Source organism: Pholis gunnellus (assembly GCF_910591455.1).
Source record: "Pholis gunnellus genome assembly, chromosome: 13".
Taxonomy (NCBI): domain Eukaryota; kingdom Metazoa; phylum Chordata; class Actinopteri; order Perciformes; family Pholidae; genus Pholis; species Pholis gunnellus.
Genome location: NC_136540.1, coordinates 5,530,685 through 5,547,122, shown reverse-complemented (window position 1 = coordinate 5,547,122; position 16,438 = coordinate 5,530,685). Strand labels below are relative to the sequence as shown.

The 16,438-nt window shown below is 43.7% G+C and overlaps 1 protein-coding gene across 1 annotated transcript; it reads right to left on the bottom strand.

The window, feature by feature from the left end:
* On the bottom strand, positions 1-14,973 carry LOC306704981 (gap junction delta-2 protein-like; the record flags this gene model as incomplete). Its single annotated transcript, XM_079171610.1, has 2 exons — positions 1-865; positions 14,903-14,973. 2 exons carry the CDS (start codon positions 14,971-14,973, stop codon positions 1-3), a joined length of 936 nt encoding a protein of 311 aa, XP_079027736.1.
* Between the last annotated feature and the right edge of the window lie 1,465 nt (positions 14,974-16,438).

Sequence of the window (16,438 nt, the reverse complement as noted above, 5' to 3'; positions counted from 1 at the left end):
TCAGACGTAGGCTGACTCACTAGATTGGGTCCTGCCCAGGTTTGGGGCCTGGGACAGGTGTGAAACATCCTTCTTGCGGACTTCACAGATGGACTTCCTTCGGGCCTGCACCCCTCGCATGGCCGTCTTTATCTTCCTCCAGCCAAGGTGGTTGAGCTCAGCCAGGTTGAGCAGCACACAAACGCCGCTCACCGCAAACATAAAGACCAGAAACACGGTCTTTTCCGTGGGACGAGACACGTAACACTCCACCTCCTTCACGCATGGGTAGCGATCACACTCAAACATCCCTGGCACATTGAAACCGTACAGGAAGTACTGGCCAGCCAGGAAGCCAATCTCCAGTGCGTTGCGGAACACCACCTGGATGACATAGAAACGGGAGATGCCTTCCTGCCGTCGCACTTTAGCACTCTTGTGTGTTTGAGGGAGCCCCCGGGGTCCATTGGGGATCTCCTTGACCTCCAGGCAGTCATGGTCCTCCTTACTGCTGTCGGGGTGCAACAGGATGCCGTTGATGTTGCGAGAGTGAAGCTTGCGAGCGTGATGGTCATGATGGCGGCCGTGGTGACCGTGACCGTGGTGATCCATGTAAGGATGCAGGAGGGAGTAGCTTCTGTCACGCGCTTTAGCAGACTGGTGAACAGAATATGTGATGAAGCACAGGCTCGGCGTGCACACCAGGATGATCTGAAAGACCCAGTAGCGGATGTGCGAGATGGGGAAGGCCTTGTCATAACAAGCCTGGTTGCAGCCGGGCTGCATGGTGTTACAGATGAACATGATTTGCTCGTCCTCGTACACCTTCTCCCCCACTATGCCTACTATTAGGATACGGAAAATCACCACCACTGTCAGCAGGATCCTGCAGAGAGACAGAAGGAGAAGGAAAGGGCAAGATGGGGAGGGGTTGAAAGGGAGACAGGCAATGTCAGTTAGTGAGGAACAAATGCACAGGCTCAGGAAATATCTGAGTATGATTCTGACAATTTCAAATTGACTGCAGGTCTTGGTTTAACATAATCTGAATGCTGATTGGATGCTGCTTTGTTTATGTTGTACGCTAAAACAATTTCAGGGCAACAGAACAGTTTTCAGGCAAGCTGTCGGACCGCACTATGTGCCTTTTGTGTGTGCTCATGGGTATGTTCATGCATGAATGTGTGTGTGTGTGTGTGTGTGTGTGTGTGTGTGTGTGTGTGTGTGTGTGTGTGTGTGTGTGTGTGTGTGTGTGTGTGCGTGTGTGCTTGTGTTATCTCACAGCTGCCATGACAAACAACACTGTAGGATGGTAGAGGTGAACTCTAGACAGCGTGCACACGTGAGCTGACTAATCATAAGCGACTGAAACAGGAGGGGTCGTCGGAAGGTAAAGGTGATGTCACACTCATCTTCGCTGCTGAGCTGAAATGGAACAGCACGTACATGGGCACCAGCGTGAGTAACTGCACATATATGCTTAAACAGGGATTGCCGTTCACCAATCCATGGAAATAAGGACTAGTGCCGTAAAATGAATTGCTAGTATTTGTCCAATATTACTTCCTGCTGTCATCGCAAATCTTGTCATCGTTGCAAAGCTATTTAACACATTTGAATGACCTCTTTTTGACATCTCTTCGAGGCATCTCCCGTTTCCAGTGACATGGTAAGAGTGCTGATTATTAGCAGCACAGTGCTGAAACGTACAGGTGGCATCTTCTTAAAAACTGGTGGGGACTTCCCAATGAGGCTCATTAGTGCATTGCTGCAGTTAGAGAGAGCTGCGTCCAGGGGGCTGGAGGATCTAGAGAGCAGTGCGGCTGCTTTTCAAGGCCTCTGAGAGACCGGTGTGCTGTACTGTTATCTTCTGGTGTCGATCCAGCAGGAGCACTGCGGAGGAGGACTGGGGCTTTAGTGCTGCACTGTCAGCTCTTTCTAATGAGCGAGGAAAGCCTGCACATCATGGGGCTCCCTGGTATTTATGCCACAATGCAGTGGATGTGCACGCTCCCTGCGTGGCGGAGCCAATTACTTAGAAGACACTTGTTTCCAAGCACAAGAGGGGCCACCCAAGGCAACAGCAGGGACAGAGATGGATGGGAGTCGGCCCCAGGTGGGTTAGAACAACTGGGGTTAATGGCGGCTATAGCACGTATGACATTGGGCTTTAATTCAATTCCTGTGCATTTTTCGGTACATCAAAAGTTGGTCTTTGTTAAGCCTGTGTCAAGTGAGACTCCATAGTATAGCATTTAATTAGGCCTCAAACATTCCCACACCCGCTTTCCATGGCCGGTTACCACAGCAACCAGCGACTTTTGTGAAAGGTAAGGAGAAGAAAGGGTCGTAGACACAGAAAGGTATGATGGAAAAAAAAAATGATTAAATTGTGAGAAAAATGTATTTTTTTTCTTGGGGAGGGAAAAAAAAAGAAACGTCTTCCAGTGGTTCAGGGGTATAGCAGAGGAATAAGTGATGGCGTGAAACAGACCTAAAATAGAACAGCGCGCCGCTGCAGGACTGTTCCTGCTCCACCTGCGAGAGCGTGCCTGGGTGTGTGTGTGTGTGTGTGTGTGTTTTTTTGTGTATGTGTGTGTGTGTGTGTGTGTGGGCAAGACAGACATGAGGACACAGAAACAAAGAGGGAGAGTCAGCCATGTGTGTGACTTGTGCAAAATGGCAAACATGTTCGGTCGTCAGTGCTCGGAGCAGCTGTGAGCATATATACGCTACACTGACTTTCAGTATGCTCGGCAATACAACAGAATAAAGCTGCTCTGCACCTTTGGTCTTTTCAGAAGCGAAATGCGGGTCGTGTACGTGATTTACATTCAGTCACTGTGTGATCCTCTGCTGTGAGCCGATGTATCTGCCTCCACTGCGGGTTTGACAGCAGCAGATTTGACCAAAGCGTTGATATTGATGGCGCTCTGCACCACAAGGAAGTCCTTTGACGCATTCTGCTCAATGAGATAGAAATCTGTGATCGACACTGCTCATTTATATGCAAATATTTGTTTAGGAAATACGACTCATGTTCAGTGTCAGTGTGAGAATGTGCGGCCCTGGATGCTGATTTAAAACGATATAACCGGATAGAAGGCAGCTTGCAGCACGTCTGCATTCACTGTCTGTTTCTATTCGAGGTCTGCTTCTTCTCATGCCAGTGATAATTACTACATCATAATAGCATTAACTAAATGTCACTAAGTCTGCCTGCTGTCCACAGCTCTGTATAGTGACACAAGCTCACAGACTGGACAGGTCTCTCGTGGTAAAAAAAACAAACAAATGTGTCTCAAATACTAATTCAGACTGAGCACTTTTTACTTGCTGATGTTGTAATGGAAGTTCTGTAGATGATATGTTGTTATATGTTCTCACTCATTAGCAGTGGATACTGTCTATCCTCTATCCTTATAGGTACACAATACTGTACTGTATCTGAGGCTTGCTCAGAGTTCAGGTCCATTGAGGTTAATTGTTGCAGACTTTTTATGGATACATTCTTGTTGTTGTTTCGTGTCTTTTAACTGTCTTTAACTTACTCCACATGCATGGCATCCTCTATCACAGCACATACTCAGCCAGGAACCAGAAATACCAGAAACCAAAACCAAACTTAAGACATGAAACTATGATGCAGTCTATTTACAAGTAAAGCGATTTTATCGTTTTGGTGCCTTTTTCATTGAAAGTCGAAAAGCAGCACATCAGCACTTTCAACTGGTTTTCCCTGCTTGGCGCTACACATATAAATAAAGTTCAGTTACTATAACTAAAACATGCTCTGTGTACACACCAGTGTTGGACAAAACCTACTGATGTGTGGCGTTCTAATTGAGGGCCGGTGAACCTGCGTCTCCCCAATAAATGAGACAGTCTGCAGGAGTCACTGATGCCCCTCATCAACTTGTTAAGTCGAAAACGTTCAAGTTTATTACAGGAAGTTGCCTTCAAAGGTAGAGACATTCTTCACTGAATACCAGTGGAGAGACATTTTACCTCATCGCATGGACAACTGGCACCATCGTAATTATAAATACATAACTCCTAATTCTCCATGTAACCATGTGTAAATAATTGTGACAGTGGGGATTAACAACAAGCTGTCTATGGCGGGCTCCCCGTTGCATCCCCCTTCCATAGGCTTATTTCACACCATGTGACCACTGCAGCTTTATTCACTTTAACAGTCAGAATTTTCAGACGTACTTATGTACTTTCCTGAGATAGAAAACTTTTCTAAAGTACTGTACTGCAGATATTGCGTCTATACTTGTTTGTTGGGCAGATATATGTCGTTAAAATTTCCAAGACATTGCAAGTATTGAGTGTTGTGCTGTGTGTGTTTGCAAGCTTGTGTGTGTGTGTTCGTGTCTGCATGTGTGTGTGTGTGTGTGTGTGTGTGTGTGTGTGTGTGTGTGTGTGTGTGTGTGTGTGTGTGTGTGTGTGTGTGTGTGTGTGTGTGTGTGTACACTTCTGCTGGATAACAGGATAATCAGCACGGGGCAGATTGCTGCATTAGCAGAAAATAGTGGACGAAGGTTATCTGCAAACATCAGTGTTTTAAGTGCTGCAGGGTAACAAGCCAATACTGTACGTTAGGGCAGATTGGGACTGGACAGCATGGACTTGCAGAATATTCAATACCCACCATAACGATAAAAAATATTTTGTAGTATCTCAAAGCCGAGGGAAGAATATCAAAATGAGGCTGAGTTGATTCAATACAGTGCATTCTCTATCTATCTCATGGTTCCTTTAACATTCATCCGTCACCACTTATCGCCTCATTTAGCCGCCTCGCTCTCCTTTCAGACCTCCTTTCAGACCAATCATTACATTTTTGGAGACTTTCTAAATCCCTGACACTGTGCAAGCGATCTGATAAGATTTGGAATCAAATGAATCGAGTCTGTATCCCTGGATTGGGCTCACATGTGAAAGTCTTTTTCAAATTTTCACAATTTCCTTGTGCTGCATCAGTGACAGCTGGTATTTTCATGAAGCGCAAAGATCAACAGAGCTCACAGACAATCCAACATCGATGTCTAGAGGGACGACGAGAGGAGGAAGTAAAGACAATGACGTGATACTTCGCTTGTTGTGTAACTAGTCAAACTGATGTGTATTGGCAGCTGATTGACCTGTGAGATTGTAGTGTAATAGTAGCTGCTCTTCTGCTGGTGTGTCGGCTGGACATGCAGGCACTGTCTCTCCCAGAGGCTTTTACACACACACACACACACACACACATACGTTCATTCATACAGCAGCTGCTGTCGCCAGCCTCAAGGGACAACAATTGCCTCGAGCACAACAGCAGATGCATTGGGAAACACACACATACACACACACACACACATATATATATATATATATGTGAATATAAATTAGCCTTTAAAGTATATGAGTCAACAAACATATTAAGTATATATTTGCACATATGGTACACCGACTCTGTCTACAGTGAGCAGTCCTCTGGACTGGCTAAGTGCAGTGTTATCTGTAGACAGACCCGGAGTAAAAATACTCTTCCCGCCTGTATGCTCTCAATAATAAGCTCCACTGATTGCTGATGGCAGCACATAATGAATAAAGACCTCACCAGGCATCGAAATTAGGCAGCTTAATTATCGGAGTGCAGACATTTCTTCCCACCCGCTCCTCATCCACTGTTCCTCTCTCAAACTGTTTTAGGTCTTGCCCACACGTATCAGGCAGACTTGCATGACCGCCTGAGGTGCCACTGGGAGCCGGCGTGACGAATACATTAATATGAAGCTAAACTTGTGTGGTGGTTCACTTACTTCCATCATCTTCTCTAAATACTTATCAGCGATAATTTCGCTGAGAGTGTGATACATAAATGGTTTAAAAATACTGTCGGCCTCTCTCTGATATTTATTATTTTACACATAAATCACAGAGGAACTTCCTTTGAGTCGCAACATGTGCAGAAATGTAATTATCATCAGCTCGTTCAACAACTCTGAAGGAAATGACTTCCAGCTGCTTTTCAGGAATAAAGGAGGAAACAGAAGGAGACGCTTCAGTTAACTGCCTCAGTTATACCTAGGCTGAGGTAGACATAAACAGGTTTTGAGTTATGATAATGCCTCACACTGAAAATATGCTAATATCTTCTTCTTTTTTTCTAAAGCTAAATTCCTTTGTCAAAACAAATAAATATCACAACTATCGCCCAAAGCTGGAGGATTTTGTGTTGGAAGATATTTCTAATAATTCATTGCACAGCCTAACCATGTGTGGTGATGATGCCAGTGTATACCAGACGCAGCCTTCTTCCATCCCATTTGTCTTTATGCATCTAAAATGTCCCTGTGTATCTGTATTCCAGCCAAAATAGATTTAACCTGATGCCTTTAACATGTGTTTAAAATGTGCCGCAGACCCTACGGGAGTCATATATATAGTCCCCCTGAACCGATCAATAGACGATGCGAATATTAAATGCTCCCCAGGTGAAATTGAAGTTTTGTTCTGTTTACATTTTTAGGCTTTATTTTATTTTATCATGTATTTCCCCTCTTTCAGTTGTGGTTAACTGTAATTACATGGCTAACCTCACAGTTAATTTATCATGACTGCTGGAGTTGTTGTCATGATTTATTAACAAGTTTACAAGTCACGTGATGTAGGCTTTTAGAAGTTGTGGTTAATATTGTATGTGCTCAAAAAAAAAACGGCACTCATAAATATACTTTGATTATAAAAAAAACAAGTTTCTCCATCTCCTTATGCAGCTTTCACCTCCTCAGTCATAACCGTCACTGATTGCACTGACTGGGCTTTGTCGCTCTTGGCCAGCTCGTTTAGAAAAAGATGGAAAAGATGGAGGATTGAAATCTGAGCTGTCGTGAACATGAACGGATTATAATTGTTTTAGTTTTGAATGAAAGTACTCTAAAAATCTATCACAATGTATTTTATGTGCAATATGTCAACTGTCAATCACTTTTACAGGATGAGACAAAAAGCAACAACTACTACAATAAAAGTGTGACACTGTCGAGCATGTTGTGTAAATGCAAAAATCTAAATAAGATTTCACTCCTGAAAATTGACGAGGAAGTAATCTTCGCTGCAGAGTTAACCATGGCAACCACAATGTCACAGTCAGGTGTTTTCATTTCACTGCTGTTGAAGTGTACAAAGCAGCCGCCTGCAGCTGGAAGCAAGGTTGACGAGGACAGTGTGGGCTGTGAAACCGAAAACCATGAGCTAAAAGATGGGGACCTGCACAGTTGGGTGATGATGATTCTCTGTGGTGTCATCACTGGAAACAACCCCATTCACATTACACATTGATCCATCGCTATTATGAAAAGGTTGATTGTAATTTTGACAACATGACTCACAGTAGTTGCCATCAGATGTACGGTAAGCTGTGTTGTTACTGCAAACACATCAAGACACTCTGACTGAAGTAAAAAAGGGTTACGGCCACCAACTCACACCAACACTTGCTTATGGTTTTTTTCCAACTTTCTGGCAGATTATTCATAATATTTCTACCAACGTGATGCAACCTGGCTGTTGCTGATAATTGTTGCTAGAACTTTCTACTTGGCTGCAAGTGAACATTTTAAGTACACTAACCACACTATAAAGAAAAGATGATGCAAAAGCACATTCGGGCACCTGAGGACACTGCACTTCCCAAATGTAATAGCTTACTGAGGACTAACATTATGAAAAGAACTCATGGTGATTAAAAATGCACTCTGAATTAATGAACTGCTACAGCAACGTAAAATATATGTTTTCATTAGAAATACAAAATGTGCAGTCGATATGTTTGCCTCACATTCTCTTTATTTTTCAGAACAATGTTTATTTAGTCTTAATTAAGAGCATGTCTATATCAAAGAGTGCATTTTACTTTGTGATACATGGATTGGTGTTCATTGGACTACAATGATTATTTATTGTTTATTAGAACAAACCCACAGCGGTTAAAAAATGTTGACTGTATTATATCTTAACCACACAGTCAGATTTCTAAAATCATATCTCTGTGCGGTCTACTTGTAGCTGCCTTTATGATCTTGAAAAAAAGAGCCATTAATCATGCCCCAAAACATTGTACTGTACTTCTGGTTTATGAGAGTTTTGGAATCTAAAATCAGTCTCACAGGCCATTAAAATTAATGAATTCTGTCCTAACCTAGTTAGGGAATTCAAACATGTAATTGAAACAAAGAACATTTAAGCTATGTATAGGGAAACATTACACGCCCGGTGAAGCTGAAACACACGCCATCAATATGTTGCTGAAATGAATAATAGCCTGTGCTGGATGAACGCTGAGCTCAGCTTTACTGGCAAAATCCCCCTGTCGAACAGTGTAATCAATAACATTCAACATCACGGATTGCTACACAAATAAACTAATGACAACTCTAGATGTGCAGAGAAATGGTTTGATTTGAAAGACAGTCCCGCTCCTCGCCCAAGGATGATGGATTACTAATCCTGTCAAACGCTGAAATATTGCTTCCATTGTTTTGCTTTGCAACACAATCCTCCCTGGCAAGATAGATTTGTTACAGAAGGATTATTATTAATGATACATGAAGTCGACAGGATGATGCTCTCAATTGAAGCAGAGCATTCCTACACCTCAAATTATTCTGGGAGAAGAAGTAGGGTGCCCGTCTCAAAGTAGGAGACCTCCTTCTTGTCGATCTCCTGACCTATTTAGGCAAAGTGGAGAGAGCACAAGTGCGTGCACGAAAAACTACTGGAGGGAACTACTTTTAGGCAGACCGTCTATGTATTTTGTTTTTACAGCAAGCAAACAAGGATACAGATATATTTGGTTTCATCAAACCTTTCAAGAACGTCTATTCTAGGGCTGTTGTTTTTACCACATGAACAGAGTTTAAGGTTTTTTATACACCGCTTTGTCCATTCCATTAAAAGGCTGGACAAATCTTCATACATTTTTAATGAATGACTTGAAATCAGTTGCAACTTACAACAAGGGACACATAACATTTATTAAGATGTTATGAAGTACTTATATTGCTAGTGGGGAGTGATAGATGTTAAATAATAGATGTCAGGACAAATAAAAGGTAAATGGATACAGATTTGTTTTACAGTGTACATAAATTATATATGAACAAAATTCGATTTTCTAAAATAACTATTATTCTGATTGAACTGCAATATATGTGATGTAATGCAAAATGCATGAGTTCATTCCATTATTAACAACAGAGAGCTTTTGCCTCTTATTAAAGGTGTTCTTTATTCGGACACACCTGCACTGCCGTGTTTGCATATAGACGGTGAATATCGCATGTCATTTCTTTCAGGATGTCATCGTTCTCACCTCTCATGAGAGCTACAGTGGGAGCATTACACTCAGATGAATGTTAAATTAAAACACACAAAGGTCTTGTGTATTTTTAGAAGTCCTCATCATTGCAGAGGACACATATTGAGTTTGTGTGTGCAGACTGTTTCCTCAGCAGCAGGGTCCGTCAGCAGCTCCAGAGGAAGGAGCTCTGACACAGATTCTCAGCATTGAACCACTGCAGTGGGGAAACTTCTCTTCCTTCCTCTGTTTCCTACTCCCTCTCCAAGGATGCCCCCTGTATCCTTTATGTTCTACAGCTCACATCCTCTCCTCTCTATTCTTCCATCCGGCAGCCCTTCTTATTTTATCATCCTTAGATCACTCACTCCAGTCCTCCATTATCTCTGCCTCCTTTTTATTTTTTTTCGCTCTGCTTGTCTTTGGCACTGACCTCACTACAGCATTGCAGTGTAGTGGAAGATGCATCAACACTCTTCCTTTCTTCCTTCCTAACCTGCAAGGTTTTAAACTCAAAGCCCAAAGGCTTCGTGCTCTCACAGTTGAACACGCATACAAGCACACGTGTGGTCGGCAAAACACCTGAGTACCACATGTGTAAAAGAAAATATGTAGTATGTCGTATTTAATATTCCGTATGTGTACGGTACATTTTATTTCCCTTAAGTAGAATTATACAATACATATTTATTTTAGATAGGAGAAGTTTTAATTTTTTACATACAGGACAGTCTGAGAAATGAAATGAAAATGTTTGTAACTATCTAAAGAAAGCGATATCTCACATGGAAAAAATGGTCTTTGGTCAGACGGGGTCAACCTTCATACTAGACAAAGGCCCTCAACATTGTTTGCAGTGTTGTGTGGACAAGTCTCTGTTTTTGTAAGTGTATGAGCAGTTATTTGTCCTACTGGATGAAACATGTCTTATGTCCATGATAATGTATATTCTCAAGGTTTTCAAATACCGGTCTAATACATAAGAATAATAAATGGTTTAAAAGTTAAAGTGAATGAATAACAAATGTAACATTTTTAATTGTAGAAACAATACTTCCTGATTCTGTTGTAAAGTGCTACACCAGACCTACCAACAAACCTCTGTCTGACCGTTTTTACTGTACTAAGTGTGAATGAGTAATTATGTGAACAACATTTTGACGACTGCAAATATTCTCAAGGCTGCTGGTGTTATATTTTAAACAACTGCGCCAGTAAATCAACATATCAACAAATGATACATTTTGGTGACAAAAGTCTGGTCTGTAGAAGTCTTTGTGAGGTATGCTGGGTAACAACATGCTGCTTTGAAAGTCTCTGCAAAGAAATATTTGACGGAATATTTGCAAAAAGTATGCAAGTAAGAGTACTGTACGCTTCCCTACAAATTCTGATTGAATATGTGCAAAACTTCTTTGTGGGGTTGTGTTTTTACTATATACACCAAGTACATCATTACTCCTGGTTGTGTCCTCACCGGTTGGCAGCTTACCTCTGCCCGTCAATAGAATAAATTTCCATTACTTTATTCAATTAACACTCTTGAGTGAGATACATTGAGACATTTTATAAGCCATACCGAACTGTCAGTTATCTAATGTTGAAAGGCCCAGGGTCATCATAACTGTATATACAGTCAATTTAGTTTGGGCCAGACAATGAGGTTAGTGCAGCCTTGACAATGATTTCTCTCACTGTGTGATCATGATTACAGTCATTGGTTATCCATGCACACGCTGCACATCGCCCAGTTAGAAGTCAGGCATATGGAAATCACAATACACAATACAAACACGTTAATCTTTGAATGAGTCAAAATATGCAAGCCACCTGTGGGTTAGTCAAAGGCACAGAAGCAACTCTCAATCTGTCTGTCTCTTTCAAAGACCATGATTAAGCTAACCTATGCCACTGCGTAGAGATGGTCCATTTCTATTTTTAACACTGTTATGTAGCCTAGGCTAATTATCTATCCTATGCCAGGGCATAGGTTAGCTTAAAACCTACAATTAAGAAGGAGCTTAATTGTAGCTGGATCCGACAGTCTAGACATCCAACAAATGCTATCTGACAATGTCTCATGGTGGAACTACATCCTCGCGTTGCAAGAGAGAGGGTTGGCACTCAAACAGATGACCGACATGCAACCGTGTTCCAAAGTTTTGATGCAGGGGAGACTTTTCAGCCATGGGGAGACATCACTGTTCTGCTCTTTGGAACCGCATCCTCTGAACTGCAAGCGCACACATGCAAACTCTTTCAAAGAAACTACACACAGGCTGAACATCCTATAGACGTGATGCCATCTAGCGGTTGCTGCATGCTCCGGCCACACCCCGTGAAGTGCAGGACTTCACAGTGCACAACAGTGCAACGCTACATCACAGTTGGTTGTGTTCACAAGTGCAACGGACCACACCTGACCACACCCAACTGGGCTGTTGGGTGTGGTCAGTGGTGCAACAGACTTGAACCTTTCAACCCATAGAGGTCAGTGCAACAATTTTGACTCCACACTTGGTTTAGTGTGGAGTTGCTCATTAACAGTCTAGGAGGCATCTTCACAGCACAAAACTGTGCGAGTGGTGAACAATTCTCCAACTTGCTGGTACATCCAAAGACATCATTCTGATCATTTAAATGTTAAGTGTAATTGATTTCCTGACCATGCAGGCACATGCTTAGGATTAGGAATCAAGTCGTTATCTTTAGAAGTTTTAGTGTTATTGCTTAGATTGTCTAAGAACGTCTAACGTCTGAAAATGCCTGTCTACAGGTAAAAAGCCAAGACCTAGAACCCACTTAATGATAACTGCTACACCCTGACCTGAGGTCTCTCTGTCAACCAAACTGCATAAGAACTCTCCAGTACATTTAGTGAAATATCTTGCAAACAAGCTAGCTAAAGGGACAACGTTAAAATCTGCTTGACGATAAAAAACAAGTTAAGGGATCTACAGCCTGAGATACTCACAAAATACTGTACAAAGTGATTCCAAAGACAATGTTTCTTGACTCGCATAGCATAGACAAGCAGAGTAGAGAGAGGGAACCTCATTGGAAAGCGGCTAATATTACAGCTAATGCCCTAGGGTCAACTAGAGAGCCTTGTAGGACAAACACAGTCTGAGGGAAGCCAAAACACAAAGGGATCATTTACAGAGCATTTCACTATATTCAGCACAGTAGCAAATAGCTGGTGTCCTGGGCATCACACAAACTACTTACTGTATGAGGAAATTATTTTACTGCTTCATAATGTCATTCCACAATCTGATGTCACCTTGGAGGTTTTCACAGTTTAATCTAGATTCAAATGAAGAACAAAAACTGGTGCACAAGGAACTATTCTAAATGACTAAATGTATTTTAGGTATTCAGGGAAACCCTTTTTAATGTTCAGCCAGTGAAGTGCATGATCACCAAATAGCTCAAATTAAGCATACGTAAGAGGACGCCATTACATCTTGAGAGTATTCATTTGACTTTTGAAAGAGGTAGCAGACAAATTGAGAGTTGCCTCTGTGCCTCTGAAAAAAAAACTGTAGGTGGCTTACAGTCATTGAATCATCCAATGATGACCCTGTGCTCACAGGGTATTATTGATTCAGCTGCCAGGACTGGATTTTAAAGCTGCATTAAGTAATTTTTGACCACTAGGGGGCGGAAAGACTCCAGAACAAGTTCACAACAGTTAGCAATTAGCTTATGAAGTTGTTATGGCTAACATGTTAGCAAACAGTTGCCTACTTACAAATCCAGCAGAAACAGAGCAACACGGACATCCCTTTGGTCTCCTTTTTCTGGCCACCTGTTGAATGTAATTCCAATATTCACTGGCATTTAGCCCTTGCTTGGTCTTCCAGCGCATGAGTAATATATCTGACTCTCTTTAGGCTTCTTAAATGTTCAAGTTTCTTCACCAGTTACTTCGGCTCTTTGCCATTTCGCGCTGTACAGTTAGCAAACAATTAGCTTGTTTTCGCTTCTGGGTTGGGAGCGGTGGCCCACGGTCGCATACGAACAGACATTGTTTTGGTTTTTGTCGCTCTGGACACCAAAACAATGAGCTGAAAATGGCTGATAGCTCCGTAGAGCTTCATGAGATACCGGCAATACTACCAATCCCATAAGCAGGAGGGAGTCGTATAATTAATGCCACAACATATTTCTTAATGCATCTTTAAATCAAGTCAACATGCTCTTTTATATGCAGGTTTTCATTCCGTCTAAGGACTAGACCAGGTGATTTCATCGTTTACGGCACTTTCAACCACAGAGGAAGAACTCACTGAAATGACTTGGTGTAGTGTTTGATTGGAAGGAAAATCTCCATCGCACATGGTTTCAGATCCCTGATCATCAGAAGTTTTGCAATAATGCGGCTCACATCATCTCTGTTGCTCTGATGCAGTTACAATGTCACTGATTTTGATTTTGAAGGATAAAGTCTAATGGCTCTGTGCACACAGTGCTTAGTGTAGTCAATAAAGGCATGAGCCAATTTTCACTCCTTTAACTTGCACACACAGCAACACACGCACACACACGCACACACACGCACACACACACACACACACACGCACAAAATGCACTGGAGCAGAGAGAAGATTAGGCCATGCCCTTGTTGTGGACTACCTGAGGTCTGGTTTAATGAGCCCAGCAGTGCAGACAAATTCTTAATCTGGCTTTGTTTTTTTTCTTTTTTTGAAAAGCAATTTTTGTATTACAAATCCATGCATGCGGGTTTCACTTTGACACACTTTTCCCTACGAGCCTCCCAGCGTGACATTTGGATTGTGCTTAATGGGTGGAAAAATTCCACTTTTGCTTTTAATTAATCACACAGAGATGATGTGGAGCACATTTTTCACACAGATTTTACAGCATGTCTCCATGGCATGTCTCCACTGCTAATCAAACTAAAAGCTCATCTGTTCAACCCTCCACCACAAAACCATTCTCACACCAAATATGAGAAAAGATCAAATCAGACTTTCACTATGATGCAAATAAGTGTCTGCTGATAAGGACAAATTGAATGAACTTGTGGGGGGGGGGGATTGTCTCAAGTTCACACAGAGTTTAGAACCATTTACTCCCCCTTTGATTCTCCTTTCCACACCTGCTTGCTCACCATCCTTTCATCTTCCGCACCTCTGCTCTCCTCTCACTCCCACTCCCCTCTCCTCCTTCTGTCCTATTGGTCTGTGGCCAAAGCATCAAGCGTTATCTATCAAGGCTAATAGGTATCAACACAGGAACCTCTCTGAATTAACCGTAATGCCCAGTAAAGCCTGCTATTGATCATGCTCAATAAGTTTATCCCTTAACTAGTGATGGCTGTGGAGGACAAGGGTGAGGAGAGCATTGAGGAGGAAAGGACGGGGGAGGCAGTGATGACTGTGGGGGACTGTAGAACAGAGGAGAGCACTGGGACAAGCCTGAGGGAGGGGGGTGGGGGGGGGGGGAGGTCATCAACTGATACAGAATAACACATAGTTTACATAAAAGCACCCAGCTCATCAATTTAAACAAAACCAGAAATTAAAACCTTTACAGTCTTACCTTCCAATCATGGTAGAGTGCTGCTGGACAGCCGCCTCCAGCAGCCTCTCCAAAATGGTCCATTCCCCCATGGTGATGGAAAGGTTGCAGGGCTCTCAGAAGAAACGGGACTTGGGGAGCCGACCCCTCTTTCTCCGGCGGACTCCTTCTTCTTCTTCCTCCTCTTCTTCCTCCCAGGACACCGGACTGTGCTCTCGTAGACACTGCCGGCCAGCGGTTGGGGGTACACCCAACCCGGTCCCAAGCAGCAGCTCCCTTTTTGACCTCTACACGTTGACCTGGCCGATCTTCAGCGCGTCTTTGACTGTGTATAACACACAGAGAGTGAGCGTCTTCTCCTGGGCCCGTCCCGCTGTGCTTCTCCTCCTGGCGGAGGAGAGGTGCTGAGCTGATTGCCTCCCCCCTCCTCTCTCCCTCAGTCTCTCCCCTTCTCCCCCCCCTCCCCTGTGCAGCGATGCTTGTCCTCCCCCTGCCGCACCACTCTGCTCTGCGCTACGGCATATGCTATAGCTCACTGTGTGACAGCCATGATCACCCTCTCTTTTCCACTTGCTTCGCTCCGTCCCCCTCTGCCTCTTCCTCCCCTGTCCCCTGCCTTCGTCCCCCACCTTACCCCCAGGGCACTCCTTGTGCTTTACCTGCCCTCCCTGCCATCAGAGCCGCTCTGCGCTCGTCCTTGCATTGTGTAGGATCTTTGCCTTTGCTGCACCCTTGCTACAACCCAAACGCACGCACACGCACACACCGCATGTAGCTGATCCTCCTTGGCTCACCTCAAGCGAACAGCACTGTAAACACACGCGCGCGCGCGCACACTCGATGACAGCTCTGAAAATCCCACTCTCTCCCACTTCCCACTGAGGACCGCAGATCCACTACAGCACACAAAGCTGCTGCCTGCTGAATGTAATTTTACGGCTGGAGGAATGGTCGCTCCCACGGCTCAGAGCGCTACAAGGACCCATAAAAAACCTGCATACACACACACACACACACTCTCTCAGAGCCGCACACGCAAACACACTGCCACCCAGCACCTCAGTAATAAATCAGCTGCCTTGCTGCATCCAGTGAGGCTGAACCGAGGCAGTGTGCTGCAGACCTGCTGTCCTGTGTTGTCCCCTTGGCTAATTTCAGCACAGTCCAATGCCCAGAGTCATGTCTGCTGCAGAGAGCGGGGATGAAAAAGCTCTCCTGAGAAGCCTACTGCTGGGCTCCATCGTCCTGGATCCCTCTCTCCCCCCTCCTCCTGCTCTCCTTCAACCTCCTCTCTCTCTCTCTTCCTCCTTCCCCTCCTTTGCTCACGCTTGTGTGCAGCCTCTCAGTCTCGCAAACTACCACTAGTCTCAGTGTTCTGTCCCCATCTCTGCTTTGTGCTCTCCCTCTCTTTCTCTGTGTTCCCTTTCTCGCTCATGGAATCGCTCTATCTCTGTCACACTCTGCGAGCATGCAACACCCCCCCCCCCTCCCTCTCTCTCCTCTTCTCATAGATCTGCTCTCTCTCCTCCCTCTCCCTCCCTCCCTCCCTCGCTCCTC